We start from the raw sequence: 16,490 nt of genomic DNA on the forward strand, positions 1-16,490 counted from the left end.
TTATTTATAAAAATTTGCTAGAGTAAATATTTTGAGAAAAAAATCTTACTTTTTTTTTTTAAACTAGCAACATGCTGCAAACAAACTATACTTTGAAAACGTGCTATTTACATGCCTAAAAAAATAAGTGAATTTATTGTGAACTTAATGAAACTTACAGATTCATCTCCAATTGATCAATCTATTTAAACTTTTGTCAGTCCTATTAATTGTCCAATCAAATACAGTGGCTATTGTTCTATGTGTAGCTTTTTCACTGGACACTGAGACCTTTAAATTCTTTCTAAGAGAAATATACCACTCCTTGATTAATTTACCTGAGTTAAATAATCATCTTTTAAAGATGTTATTTATATTTCTATTTTCATTTTTATGCAGTTTAGGTATATCTATTGAGATATGTTTAGTTTTTCTGGTTTTATATTACAGGATCCAGTCACAGGCTTCACCAAGATAGATTTCACCCTAATGGGATAAACTACAGCCCAACTTCCACACTCAACAGTTCTCCACATTCTCATCTAAGTGCTTCTTGTGGCAATATGTCGTATGATGCACTGCGTAGCCTGGGATCACAAGTTGTAGCATACCATTTTTGTCAGGCCGACAATAATGTGACATGTCTAGTTCCAGAATTTGTACATAGTCTAGCTGCTAGGCTCTGTTTAGTACCACAGTTGTCGTCATACAGAGAATTGTTGCTTCAAGATACACAGTTACAAGATGTGTTGAGCCTTAAAGAATGCATAAAAAATCCTTCCCTTTCTTTCATAAAGGGAATTGTTGGACCATTACAAAATTTAAAAGAGACTGGAAAAATTCATTCGGATAGTTGTATAATTTTAGTGGACTCTTTAAATGAAGCAGAATTTCATAAACCAGATTACGGTGATACAATTGCTTCCTTTTTATCACATCACTTAGATGATTTCCCTATGTGGCTTAAATTAGTGGTTACTGTGCAGACAGTCTTATTAGATATAACAAAGTCTCTGCCATTCCAACAGATCTGTATTGACAGGGATCCAGAAAACCAGTATATTGCTGCTGATCTTCAGGATTATGTTAATCATCGTCTGGAAACCAGTCCTAGTGTGAAAAACAATATTGCCTTAAATGGTCGATTGGAAGCAGCAACACAAGTAAAATTTTGTAGCCATTTACAAACATTAAGTAAAGGTTCTTTCTTATTCTGCAAATGGACATTGGATCTTATTGAACAAGGTCACTTGGTGCTAAAAAGTTCTAATTATAAGATATTGCCAATGAATATATCAGAAGTTTTTTTATTGCATTTCAACATTAAATTTCCAAGTGTGAGGTCTTTCGAGAAAGTTTCACCAATTTTAGGTGTATGTCTTGCAACTTTATATCCTCTTAAAAAAGAGGAAATATTTGAAACAATTAATTCTGGATATACACAGAGGTACATTTCTTGGGAGGATTTTAGTCATAGACTTGAAGTACTGTCAAAATTCATTCATAGAAGGAAGGATGAAACATACATGTTTTTCCATCCGGCATTCAGGGAGTGGTTAATACGACGTGATGATTCTGATAATCCTAAATTTCTTTGTGATCTAAGGTAGGTTAAAGCTTGTATGTTGATTTTTTTTTTAAATTGATTTGATTTAGTGAAATACTTTTTTTTTAAAGATAGGGTAACTGAGTTCTGAATGAAATATATGAAAGATTGATCCAATGGCATGACATGTCAATGAACAATGAGAATTTTACAAACAATAATTTTAAGAATTGGATACAGAGGGAGCAAAAACAATTGTATGTCAAATAAAACCTGAACAGCATGGTCCAAAATAAAATTGACCACCAGACAAATAAAAAACGCTACACAGAAATCTAAAGATTTAGCAACCTTACATGGTCAATTGAAAATAAATCCTTACACTAACAGAAATTTGAGGGTTTTCAGTGGTCCGGTGGTCCAAGTAACAAAAGAAGTTGTAATATCATCTACTTTAACACTAGCCTATCAACACTGAAGTTGTGAGTTTGAATCCTGCACATTGCAGGTAAATGATCCACACCAATCTTAATGGACTAGGATCTTCAGTGTTCATGCTTTCTTTTGGGCACTCCAGATTCTGCTGAAATAATGCTGGAAGTGTCATTTAACACCAACAATCATTCACATTAGAATTTGATTTTTATTTGACATCTGTCACACCCTATATTTATCATTTGACATCTGTCATGTACATATAAAAAAGAAGGTGATTAAGTGATGGAATATATATATATATATATATGAAGAAAACAAAAAAAGAAATCTAATGCATTTCATCATAAATTTAAATTTAAGGAATGATAATTCATAATTTTCCACCTTTTTTTTCAGAAATGGCCATGCTTTAATGGCATTTAAATATTCTCGAGTAGACGCTCCTCTCCTCTCAGACAAGACAATAGAACTGGGACATCATATTTTAAAAGCACATATTTACAAAAACATTAGCAAACAGCGAGGGTATTCATCACGTGATATGCAGGCATACTGGATGGCTCTTAGTTCAGATAACTTGAACGCTGCCCTAGCTTGTCATAGGAATCTGTTTTCTCCAAATGTTAAGGTGAGGAGAGAGTTATCAATATTAGAAATAAGTCATTTAATTTGACAGTAGCATTCTGAGATTGTTTCCCTGATCAGAATTGTTAAGTTTGAAAGGAAATTTAAAAGATAAGAATATATTGCTAAAAGTTTTAAAATGATCTGCTTTTAAATGAAAACCAAAAGATGATAAGTGACAGGTCTATTAACTAAATTTTTCTATGGACTTGTCATGTGTGTTTTAAATTGAAACTTTGCTGGATAGACTCAAATGATAAGATCTATGAAACGATAATTCTTTAAGAATTATAAATAAGATATAAAGTGCATAGATGTATGTAGGTACATGTTCCACCAAAATATAATAATCTGAACCTGACTGATGTTCTTCTCTGTTGCTTTAGGTCAGTCGATTGATTTTATTGTCCGGAGCCAACCCAAACACTCGATGTAACCAGTTGAACCATGCACCAGTTTTAGGAGTAGCTGCCAAAGAAGGATTTGCTGATGCAGTGTCATTACTGTTAGAATTTAATGCTAGTGTAGATGCAGTCAATGATCAAGGAATGTCTGCTCTGTGTTTTGCAGCAGCAGAAGGTCATATAGATGTCATCAAAATGTTGTGTAGGAAAAATGCAAGAGTAAGTTTTCATCTGAAAAAAATGAAATTATTTCTGACTTCATTGGATTGATAAATATCTCAAGTGCTTGTATCTTAGAATAGAATACTATCACAAGAAAAACAATAATGAGAAGTGTAAGGGAGATAACTCATATTATTTATACAATAAATTAGAATTGTATTATTTTGTATTGAGTTGTTAAAGAGAGGCGAAAGATACCAGAGGAAAATTAAAACTCATAAGTCAAAAATAAACTGACAACGCCATGGCTTAAAATGAAAAAGACAAACAGACAAAACATATAGTACAAAAAACACAATATAGAAAACCAAAGACTGAGCAACAGGAACCCAACCAATAACTTTTAGTGATCACAGGTGCTAATTATAAGCTTTACATTGAAGAATATATGAACTGTCTTAAAGTGCAGCAATGCAAATAATATGTAGACTAAAAGACATATGTAACATTACAAATCTGGAAAGGGCTTTTTAACATTAAATATCTGAAAAGGACTTTGGTATTATTAAAAATCATAAAAGAACTTTGTAACGTTAGATATCTGAAAAGGACATTTGTAAAGTTACAAATCTGGTAATGACTTTGTTTTATTTAATATATCTGAATAGGACTTTGGAACCATTAAAAATCTGAAAAGGACATTTGTAAAATAAAAAATCTGAAAAAGGCATTATTTTGTAACATTTCAAAAAATTCTATAGTGACCTAAAGTTGCTAACTTCTATGTCATTAGGTGTCTGGTGGACAGTCAACAGCTATTATACCATATCTTTTTATTTTAATATAAATCAAGTTCTTGTATCAATTTTAAGTATTTGTTTTTGCAGCTGTCTCATGTTGACAACTGTGGACAGTGTCCTGCAGTCCATGCAGCACTGAATGGTCATCTTGATGCTTTAGCCTATCTCCTGCAATGTGATTGGTCATCCTACGATGGACAGCTGATAAAAGTTGAGGCCATGCAACAAGCTTTAGTGGCTGGAGCAGCCATGGGACATATCGATGTGAGTTGTTCCCCATTATAAGAATTATAGTTGCTAGTATAATTTCTTTTTATTAGTAGTTTTGACCATTTTGTATATCCTGTTGTTTAATAGGAATTGTTAAGGAATCCATTGATCCATTTGTTCTTTGGTTTTAGAAATGGTCTTAATTGTTGTTTTAGAGTTTTATGACTTTGAATATTCATAGCTTGACATGAAATTTGTCACTGATATATAAACCGATAAAGGTAATCTACTTTAGAACAACCTATAGTGGGTGAGAGTTTAAGAAATAAGATTTGACAGTTTGGGTATAATGATAAAAGTACTGGGTATAATGATAAAAAAAAATTTACTAGATGTCTGAAAAATATTCAGTGATGAAACAATTTGCTAGCAGGAAACTTCAGAACATATGACATCTGTTTACTAGATATGAAGTATTTAGAGCTTTGAAATTTAAAGCATTATATAAATTTGTTGTGCAGAATGGATAAAATTCCTATGACTTGCATTCTGTGCCTTTTGTCTCAGACAACATCACTGAATGTGAATATGAATAAAAGAATAGATTGCTTGGTAGTTTGTTGATGGCATATCCATTGTGAATATAAGATGAGAAGTATACACGGTGAGACGTTCATATCAAATTCAATCATGATCAGTTGAGCAGTTGATACAGTTCCATGTGTGTGAAGTGAACCCTTTGTTCTGACACACAAAACAAGCAGCTAATTCAATTCATAATCAATATTATTCTAGTTATTTTTGATACTGTTCTCAAAGATTTGTGACACATTCATAAAGTATAAATCAGGCTTTAAAATATAAAAAATACTAAGAGTGCTTGAAAATTTTAGGATATCTGTGTTTTCTCTTTTCTGACATTTATTGGTGTCAAAAATATATTTTAGATTTGTGAATACCTGTTGCAGACAAACAGTCATTCAGTTGAAGGTTTTGGGATAAATAGCTTAGACACTTTATTTGGTGATACACGTAAGTTATTGAATTATTTACCTTTAATTTGTATGACATCAGCAACAATCGTCGGAGTTTGAAGTTTGTAAACTTTTCTACTTACTTTAATCATGCAAATATCTGAGTAATTTTTTAAAGACATATATTTTTATTCTTAGATTCAGCTTATTCAAAATTAGAGAGAATCATGACTTGTTTATTGAACAAGTTTTTCTTGTGATTTTTTTGTTGCAATGCATACACTGACAAAGTTTGAAACTTTGACCTCGTAACTCCTCCTGTTCCTCTGCTTTCAGTTTATATTGAAAGACATCTAACCAACTTATTTCTCCATGAAGATTAATATATCTAAAATGTTTTTTTTTCAAATTCACAACTTCCAAAACAGACAAATTTTAAATGCTCACAAGAACTAAAACTCTACCTTTTAAAATCTTGAAAACAATTTGCAGGAATTCTGACCATGACTGATATTGGAACTAGTATTTTTTTTATGGATCCTCTTTTAAAAAATCGCCATTCTGGTAACTTTTGGCGTTCCCCATAATGGATTTAACAACTGTCCAAATTTCATAATTTGGAGGAGACAATTGGGTTTTTAAACTGAAAACAGGAATGAAGATAATTAATCAGGGAAATCATGTAATATGACATTATTTTACATTTGCCTTATATACTCTTTTATAGCCCTTACAGCCTCTTGTGCACATGGCCACCATGACATGGCCAGCTGGTTAATAGACCAAGGTGCCAATCCTAGTCAACCTAATGGTAAAAGTTTTTCGCCACTATTGTGTGCTGTAGATTCAGGAAAGTGGGATGTGGCTGACCTTCTTTTAGGTGTTGGTGTTGATATAGAACAGGTTGACAAGTATGGACGAACACCACTGATGATAGCTGCTTATAAAGGACACATTGGTGTGGTAGAGATGTTGCTTGCTAGAGGTAGGTTGATTAACTTGATTCAAACATTCATTGGAAAACTGTTTTTGTACACATTAACAAAGTGATGAACACATTTTTATAAGTCAAGTAATTTTAGTAAATTATGGAGAATAAGTTTCATCTGTATCTAAAAAAATATGACAAAAAAGCATTTTGGTATTTCTGGGTGTTTTTTAATTTTATATTGATTTTTTTCTTTTTGATTTTCAGGAGCATCAGTAGAATCAGTAGACAAAGAGGGACTAACATCCTTGGCGTGGGGATGTCTGAAGGGGCACCTACACATTATCCAGACTTTACAGGAGAGAGGATCAAATCTACACCATACTGATAGGTGTGGTCGGTCACCATTACAGCTGGCAGCCTTCCATGGAGATTCACATGTTGTAAGTTCTTGAAATTATTCAGATTATGTTTTAATTTTGCATCCTAACAGTAAAGTAAAAAGGCAGTTATTACACAGCATAAGAAGGTCAATGTTAAGTATTAATTGTTAGTATTTTTAAAATCTAAATAGTGATTATAATCACTGTATCTCTAAAAAGTGCTAGTAAAGATGTTGTAATTTGAAAATAACTTATGTCAATATATGTTGTGCATAACTCCCCTGAAGGTTCAAAATTGTAACAAAAACATGTTGTATAATTGTTCTTTTCATTTGGGCATTTGTACAGAATTTATATTAACAACCACTTTCAGGAGTACTGAGACATACACTGGTCAATATATTATTGAAAGTACTTTGCTATTGTTAAAAGATTTTTAAATATAGAACTTTTTACGCTAAAATATGTATGAATGTATATGTATATATAAGAATATGATATTTTATTATTCCAATCAAGGGCCCTTGATGGGCAGCATAACATGTACACATAAAACAATACATCATGATTTGTAACAGAAAAACATTTTTATATACTAAAATGAAACATTAAAAAAAAGTTCAGACAGATGTTATTATCTTCATTCTATAAAAATCATATACATTTAATTCCAGACAGGATCAGAACCATAAAATCATTACAATTATCATTGTTATTACATACCTAATTTAACATTTCGTCTAACATCTAGACATGTAATAATATAGCTCCCTAAATATTAAGTACAGACAAAGTTTCATTAGTAAATAACCAAACAAATTTTTCCTCATTTGAAAGATATATAAAATTAGGACAGATACAGTTTATCTCCTTGAAAAATATCTCCCTATCATTTTTGTATGCTGGACAACTAGTTATAAAATGTTGTTCATCTTCAACCAGATTTAGAGTACATTTCTTACAAATCCTTTGGTCTCTTTCTATATATAATGCTTTATACCTGTCTCTTTCTATTTTGAGATCATGTGCACTGATTCTAATTTTACATGAGGCACTTCTCAATTGAAAATTGTTTAAAGATAGATACATTTCCTTTGAAAAACAAGTTTTAAGTTTGAAATAAGTATCTAATTTATTACTCTGTGTATTTGTTCTTTTTGTGTTCCAAAATTTTACAAAACTATTACAAAGTTTTTGCTTAACTGACTTGATAAAAAAAGTTGAGCTTCAACACCAAATTATGAATATTCAGCTTTTTAAAAATGAAATGTATGGATGAATACCAGCATTCAATATAACTATTAAACATGTTTTTGTTACACACATAGGTATCATACAGTAAACCATCTTTTATATCTTTTTATTCTGAACCAATATTTTAGCATTGATAATACAACTGAAAAATATAAAGGGAATCTACCAAGCTCTTCTAGCACAGCTAGGTTAAAAGACTTTTTTGTTTACACCTAATATATACTTCATATATCTTAAATTGGATTTATCTAAAAAATCTATATTATTTGTAGGTCCAATATTTGATAGACCAAGGAGCCAATATTGAGCATGAAGACCTAAATGGAATGAGAGCCTTAGATAGAGCAATTGATAGACGGAATACATCTGTTGTCGTTAGCTTTCTGAGAAAAGGAGCCAAATTAGGTCATACAACATGGGCAGTGGCTGCAGGGAAACCTGATGTCATGTTGTTATTGCTCAACAAGCTCATGGAAGATGGAAATATTCTCTATAAGGTAGTCAAAAGTTCACCATTAAATAAGCATTCTTGATACACATGAGATGTTTTACAAAGATATATGTATTGTTCTATAATAAACTACCTACTGTTCTCTAACAATTTTTTGTTCAGAAAACGTTAGAATATTATTATGCCTACAGGATTGTGAAAAAATGGAAAACTGCTTAGTTGTATCAGTGTAATGTATGATTCAAACAGATTAATATATCCTGTAACTACAAATTAGGGATGTTTGCCCCTCTTGCTTTTTTTAATTTTTGGCAGATTTTGTACAGGTTATAATGTTGTCTGACTTTCATTTGACGTAGTTATTTACCTTTTTCCTGAACTAATTCAAATCATTGGCGAATCCAGGGGCTGGGTTCCTGGGGTTGGAACCACCCCTTTTTTTTGACGATCAATGGGGCATATGAATGGGGAAATATTGTTGACACCCCCCCCCCCCCCCTTTTTGTCCTGGGTTGGGAACCTCCCCTTTTTAACATGGCTGGATCCACACCTGCAAATAACTGCTCATAGGTCAACCTTTATGTGGAGCTAAACTGCTTTTTATTTTTTAACAAAATATGTAGTACTGGTATATTTGATATGCTGCTCCAATTTTAGAATGGGCTGGCAAATAGGCATGGAACTTTTGCTAACTTGATATGGACATAGTGTATTAGTTTATTATAAGGTCAGTTTAAGGGTTAACCTCTGGTGTTTGGTCAATGATATTAGGTATGCAGATGCATATTAAAGGCATAAGCATAATGGTACATTACAATACAATGGAGATCAGTTGGTTTCGCCCCCTCAGTCGCAATTTATCGACTTTGAATGTTTTTCATAGTTAACATAATAAATTTGGGGATTAAGTCAGTGTGCGGAACCACTAATGAAAAGTCAATGATAGCTAGTTTTTTTCTAAAGTAGAACTAGAAAAATGGTCAAAGATGCTTGCTTGCAATTAAAAAATGATGATGTCAACAATGAATTATTCAATCGTTTAATCGGTTTGAAATTTTGATTTTCCCATTTGGAACTTTCCTTGGAATTTGGTATTTTTGTTATTTTACTTTTAAGTTTGTGTTTAGGTAATTTTTATGGTGAACTTAATGGAATGTCAAAAATATTTGTAATACAGCTGTAAGGCCACACCAATTTGATTGATAGTTCTTTGGATTTTCCCGCTCCTGTTTTGGAGAAATTGACTTTTCAATAAAAAAAAAATAATTACCGCTTCCGCAAATTTTTGGGCCGCATGCCGCTCCAAAATTAGTTTATCTTTAACATTTTTTTTCTCATAGACGTTTTTCTTGTGCATATATTGCTCCAATCGATTCAAACGTACGTGTGATAAATCGTTTGTTAATAAAAGGTAAAAAATCAGTATGCCAACATGAAGTTGTGTCAAATCATTGCATAGGACAAATAGTTATTTAACACACAGTTAATTGAAATGGATTTCATTCTATCTATGAAGACTTGTTCTAGAAGTCAAAATAAAAAATCTTTCGTTAGACAACCATGATCATAACAGTACTCGCTAGAACCATTGTCATTCCCGATCATTGTTTCAATAGACACAGTCCGAGATTAATCTGACGTACAACAACTGTTTAGCCAGACTAGATATAGAGTTGTTCAACGGCTCCAGCTTGTCAAGCAAAACAGCCGTTGGACGTCAGAGTTATCTCGGACTACAACAGACATAGATAGAGCTATCTGTCTTAGATGAAATTGATATTAAATTTACATGATTTTAAAAAAAAATATGACATTAATCATATTTTCAAATTGATGAAAACCCATATCCCCTTGTTAGTCTATTGACATGCACTCAGAACTCTTTTGTAATGGTCTGTAAATAAAAATAACGCATGTATTATTGGTACAACCACTTCCAGTTTGAGATACATTTATGTTTCAGGGGCAAGAAGAAAATGTATTTTGCCAAATCAGAATAATGCATGTGAATGTGGTTTAAGGACATAATGTATTTTAAGAGAATGTTCCATTACACTGAGATCAACATTCATAGCAATATAACTATTTTACTCAACATGTTGTTGAAATATTTACCTCACTCATTATGTTGATCCTTTTATAGATACATAGTTCCAACTAGATGCCAAGCAGCCAATAAACAATCACTTCTATATATGAAAACAATTGTATCAAAGATATTTAATATTTTTTTAGGGCATTTTGGGGAATATATGCACATATTTTAATTGTATTCCATACAATATATTTACCTACTTACATAATTCCTCTCGCTAAACTTTATCCGCTTTGCCTCCTTATTATATACATGTGTGAATTTAAATAAATATACATACAGTTAAAGCTTATTTGACGAAAATAATCAAAATGATACTAAACCAAAGCGAACCAGAAAGTTGGGTGTGGTATAGACTGTACTACAGGCACAAATACATCAAATAATATGCATAAGAGCATGTTTCTCCTCCTTTTTCTTTGAAGTTACCCAGTTTTGACATGTACACAAATTTCTAAATTGCACAATTTAAAAAAATATTATACCGCTCGCTCCACTTGTAGAGCACCCGCCTCAACAAAACTCATTTTCAAGAATTTTTTACAATCAAAAAAATTTCGCTCGCTCGCTCGCCCCATATTTTTTGGAGCTTTTGTCTAAAGAACTATAAATCAAATTGGTGTGGCCTAATTGCATTAGTACATCTCATTTCTATAGAGATTATTTTGCCCAACCCGCTTGGTCATAGTCTGTTGACTTTGAAACTTTCGCATGGTTTACATGTCTCAGTTAAAGTTTGGGATTAGATCAGTTTTAGATGCTAAGTCAGTGATATACTTTGAACACGTTTTAATGTATTTACTTTACACAACTTTGATAATGACGTTCATATTAGTTGTTAAAAGTTGTGCAACAAAAATAATCTTCCAGCACCATTAAAAAAGTTGACTCAATTATAGCACCATGCTGTATGATATGCAATGTATTAGCATTTGAAAGTTTCATTTCCATGGGAATTATATGGCGCCACTCGCTCATCGTGACTTTGTTTGAAGGAAAGACTTATGATAAGTCAATGGCATTCAGTATGCAGTTGTATTCACATTGGCACATCTCATTTCTATGGAGAAACTTAGTCAAAAACACACATATAGATCAAGTGAGCTAAACATGCTCTTTGGAGATTTTAAAAAACAGTGAAGAGTAAATATTTAGTTTTCCTTTTTTCTCCTATTCAGAAAAACCGTATAAAAGAGGCAGCCCAGAGATACCAGTATGCCTTAAAGAAGTTCCCAGAAGGGGGTGAATGTGATGATACCAAAACATTTAAAGAACTTCGTCTTAATTTACTGCTGAACTTGTCCAGGTGTAAACGTAAAGTAAATGTAAGTACAATGTAGATGTATTTGTATAAAAAATTGCATTTTAAATATGAAAATTATAAATAAATTGTTCTTAAAAGAGTTCCTGCAAATATGTTCTCTGTTAGTAGGATATATTATCACCAGTTCTGAATTTTTATACAACTGCAAAAATTGAAAATTTTTTGGTCGTATATTAATGGTATCACGTTGGCGTCAGCGTCGTCGTTGTCGTCGTCCGATTTCTTTTGGTTTTCGCACTATAACTTTAGTTTAAGTAAATAGAAATCTATGAAATTTAAACACAAGGTTTTTGACCACAAAAGAAAGGTTGGGATTGATTTTGGAAGTTTTGGTCCCAACAGTTTAGGAATTAGGAGCCAAAAAGGGCCCAAATAAGCATTTTTTTGGTTTTCGCACTATAACTTTAGTTTAAGTTAATAGAAATCTATGAAATTTAAACACAAGGTTTATGAACACAAAAGGAATGTTTGGGATTGATTTTGGGAGTTGAGATCCCAACAGTTTAGGAATTAGGGGCCAAAAAGGGGCACAAATAAGCATTTTTCTTGGTTTTCGCACCATAACTTTAGTATAAGTAAATAGAAATCTATGAAATTTAAACACAAGGTTTATGAGCATAAAAGGAAGGTTGGGATTGATTTGGGGAGTTTTTGTCCTAACAGTTTAGGAATAATTAAGGGGCCCAAAGGGTCCAAAATTTAACTTTCTTTGATTTCATCAAAAATTGAATAATTAGGGTTCTTTGATATGCCAAATCTATTGTGTATGTAGATTCTTAATTTTTGGTCCCGTCTTCAAATTGGTCTACATTAAAGTCCAAAGGAGCCAAAATTAAACTGAGTTTGATTTTAACAAAAATTTAATTCTTGGGCTTCTTTGATATGCTGAATCTAAACATGTACTTAGATTTTTGATTATGGGCCCAGTTTTCAAGTTTGTCCAAATCAGGATCCAAAGTTATTACATTAAGTATGATTGTGCAATAGCAAGAAATTTTCAATTGCACAGTATTGCGCAATAGCAAGAAATCTTCAATTGCACAGTATTGTGCAATAGCAAGAATTTTCAATTGCACAGTATTGTGCTATAACAAGAAATATCTAATTGCCCAATATTGCACAATAACAAGAAATTTTCAATTGCAGTTATCTTTCTTTGTCCAGAATAGTAGTTGAATCAATTTTAATCATTGTTTTATACAATATACAATGTATATTCACTTTTACTACCAAGTGATAAATTAAAACAATCTTTACCATTCAGTGATAACAAGCACTTTTTCTTACATTTTAATATTTTATGATGTATTTAAATGATTAGTTATTGTTGCAAACTCCATTTGTAATTTGAATTGAGATCAGTTTTGGAATATGGGAAAGGGGGATGTGAAAAAAAAATTGGGGGGAGGGGGGGGGGGTTCAATTTTTCTCATTTCAGATTTCATAAATAAAAAGAAAATTTCTCCAAACACTTTCTGAGAGGATTAATATTCCACAGCATAGTGAATTGCTCAAAGACAAAAAACAAATTTTAAGTTTATTAGACCACACTCATTCTGTGTCAGAAACCTATGCTGTGTCAAATATTTGATCACAATCCAAATTTAGAGCTGAATCCAGCTTAAATGTTGTGTCCATACTTGCCCCAACCTTTCAGGTTTCAACCTCTATGGTGGTCGTGTAAAGCTGCGCCCTGCGGAGCATCTTGTTAGTTGATAATAAGAAAAGTATTTAACTACACCATAATTTTTGCCATATTGTAGGTTGTAACCATGGTAAAGTATAATGGTTGAATTTGTTAAAGAAAACATTAGTGCCTGTTTTGTTTGTACAAGAAACTTCCCCAAACAGTTTATTGCCAAGATCCTTTATTGTATTCTCACTATTTCCACATAGAGTCAACCTGACAAAACAGTCACCTTTTTACTAAATGGTTAAAATCAGACAAAATAAATAATGCACGATACCATAACAAAAAGTGAAATTAAAATTGACTTCCCTGTGCACATATCTGTGAAAATTTTGTCTAAGGAGCCTATATATTATTTATTAAATTTCCTAGATTAAAGGTGTGTAATTGAAATGTTCCCCTTTATTTTACAGGACTATGAAGGTGCCATAGAACTTGCCACGAAAGCCTTAGACATTAAAGCCAATAGTTTTGAGGCCTTTTATGCTCGAGCACGTGCTAAGAGGGATAACAGGCAAGGTGCTTCAGCCTTAGACGACTTAAAAGAAGCATTAAAGCTTGCACCAAACAACCGGGAACTTCAAAGACTACTGATGAGAGTTCGTGATGAATGTCGAGATCAAGCTCGATATGAAAACATCCAAGGAAGCCATCAGAGTTTGAACGATCAAGAAAGAAGAAGAGAAGAAACTGCATTATAGGAATAATAGTGTTTAGTAATAAACATTCCTTATAATATTTAAGTCATAAAGATTTGTTTATTATATCAGCATTGCACGTGCAGCATTGTAAGCTTTTCTGATATAGTTATAGTGTAACATTACTAGCACTGATTAATACAGAAACAGCAAGATAAACTTGAAGGAAATATTCATAAAAAGATTGACATTGTGAATGGCACATTTAATTTTTATATGACTGCAAAAATATTATTGGGGTTTGTATAATGCTATGATGTTGTCTTCTGTGTCGGCTTCGTCCAATGACACATTTCGTTTCCGGCCATTAACTTTTGTTAAAGTCTATGCATCTCTATGAAATTTTACAAGAAGGTTCCATACCACAAAAGAAAGGTTGGGATTGATTTTGGGGGTTATAGTACCAACAGTTTAGGAATGAGGGATCCAAAAGGAGAGTACTTATTTTAAATTTTTGTGAAAAGTTTCAAGAAGAATCTTCAATTTCACAGTATTGCACAATAGATTTTTAAGATATTTTACCCCATTTATTTTGTGTCAGAAACTTATAGTATGTCAAAAATTTTATCACAATCCAAATTCAGACAGTATGTACCTTGAATATTGTGTCTAAACATGCCCCAACTGTTTAGGGTTTTTGACCTCTGCAGTCATATCAGTCTGTGCTCAGCAAAGCATTTGATTTAATTTGTTTACTACGAAAACCGACATATTAAAAAAAAAGAGAAAAAGTTTGAAACAAATTAAGTCTTGCAGTTTTATATTTTTGTTAAGTTTAAACTTGCTTTAGAATAAGTAATCTAAGAAAAATTAAATATGAAAAAATTTCAACAATTAACTGGAGATAACATGTATTCAGAAATTCATTTAGCACACACATTAATTATCAACGTTGTTGGTTCACAAGTTGAATTTCTATGAAGTTTTGAAGCAAAGTTATCTACAACATTGTGACAACATTAACTGTTTATGACATCAGAGGAGTGAAACTATTGCTTTTTATTTTACTTGTAAATTACAGTAATTAATTGCAATGAATGTAATGATAACATTATTGATTAGAAGAGAAATCTGAGGGTGAGGACATTCTTATTTTGTTGACAAGTTATTGCCTGTAAATAGTTCAAACGCTCTACAAATAATAAGTAGACATTTTAGTTCTAAATTTCATTGGTGCAGCTTTATCCAGCTTATTTATTGTTTTATGTCATAGTGTATTGTTTTATTTAATCTTATAAATTATTTTTTTTCAAGATATGATTATTTACAATTCTCAACAGTTGATGAAATAATCATGTCAAACCCAAGTTTTACATTGGTCAGTCTTGGATACAGAAATGTCAACTTTCATGATCATACATCACTTTTTAAAATAGATTTTGTTGTTATTTTACTCTCCCTTTGGTGTATGAATATTAGTAAATGTCTGCCTAAAAAAAGATATCTTGTAAAGAGATGTTGATCACAAAAGATGCATGACATATCATTTCCGGAAGTCTTATTTCAAAGATTTTATTTAAAATGACATGGTTAATATAACAGTTGCATCTCAAATGACATTTCTGCTTTCATCTATTTTCTTGAAACTTGTATGGAATATTAAATCTCTCTCAGAAATCTCAATTTTTAATTTTTTCAGTTTGTCATTTCAGAGTTAAGGGATATTTTATTTAAGGCAATTTTTCACTCAAGTATATGTATGTTTGAAATAAATTACTTCAAACTTTTTATTGTTGTTGGGATTGATGATCTTCAGCTCAGCTGTTTATAACTGATTGTTTGAAGTCTTTTTTAATTCAGCATTTTATTAATTTATTTTTAATTGTGATATGTCAGTTTATTTATATAATTTAAAGGTTTAAAACCAGATTTTTAAAATATTGGAAAGATCTTGTTCATATAAAATATTTGGATAATGCACTAGATAAAATCAAATGCAATCTTGATTTGCTTTTCAGTGTCTTAAATTTTTATTTTTTATACATTTTAATCCATGTGACTTTATTATTCATGCCTTAAATTGATATTCTGTTATGTTATTGTAAGTTTACATGTTTGAAAGTTGTATAGTTATGAAAACAAGGTGTAATTTTGATTGTTAATTGAAGTTATAAATATTGTGGAGAACAAAGTTTTAGTGGAACAAATATTTTTCTGTAAGATGAATATTTTTCGGTTGGAAGTAAAACTGCTTTGAAACAAATCTGTTGTTTATTTCATATGCTATAAATAATTATCTAAAAATACACATACCAGTAGAAGCTTAGGTTCATACCTTCTCCATATAACATACAGTTTTCCTGCTTGATTTGCAGAATTGTCAGTTTAGCTTGTACAGCTTTCCGTCGATGTAGGCATTTTATCTGCCACTATTTGACTAGCTCTAAACCTCACAAATATATGGGACTAGCCTCTTTTTACAACAGTTTCCATGCAATAAATTATTCAACCAATGTATTTCAAAATTAAAAATGTTGCTACTAAGGACAATTTAGGTCAAGTTCTGTTTGGATCTAACCCTATAATGAAT

The 16,490-nt window shown here is 31.5% G+C and overlaps 1 protein-coding gene across 5 annotated transcripts in view; it reads left to right on the forward strand.

Moving 5' to 3' along the window:
- Positions 1–16,163, forward strand: part of LOC143063654 (protein TANC2-like) — a 67,378-nt gene extending 51,215 nt beyond the window's left edge. For all 5 annotated transcript variants that reach the window (XM_076235915.1, XM_076235919.1, XM_076235917.1 and 2 more), the window contains 10 exons: positions 430–1,585; positions 2,360–2,591; positions 2,974–3,210; positions 4,041–4,217; positions 5,111–5,195; positions 5,865–6,122; positions 6,333–6,508; positions 7,975–8,199; positions 11,427–11,573; positions 13,676–16,163. In XM_076235915.1, the coding sequence (XP_076092030.1) occupies positions 430–1,585; positions 2,360–2,591; positions 2,974–3,210; positions 4,041–4,217; positions 5,111–5,195; positions 5,865–6,122; positions 6,333–6,508; positions 7,975–8,199; positions 11,427–11,573; positions 13,676–13,963 (2,981 nt within the window). In that variant the 3' untranslated portion in view covers positions 13,964–16,163. The remainder of the gene's footprint in view (positions 1–429; positions 1,586–2,359; positions 2,592–2,973; positions 3,211–4,040; positions 4,218–5,110; positions 5,196–5,864; positions 6,123–6,332; positions 6,509–7,974; positions 8,200–11,426; positions 11,574–13,675) is intronic.
- The last annotated feature ends 327 nt before the right edge of the window (positions 16,164–16,490 follow it).

The sequence above is a fragment of the Mytilus galloprovincialis genome, chromosome 2, assembly GCF_965363235.1.
Source record: "Mytilus galloprovincialis chromosome 2, xbMytGall1.hap1.1, whole genome shotgun sequence".
NCBI classification, from domain to species: domain Eukaryota; kingdom Metazoa; phylum Mollusca; class Bivalvia; order Mytilida; family Mytilidae; genus Mytilus; species Mytilus galloprovincialis.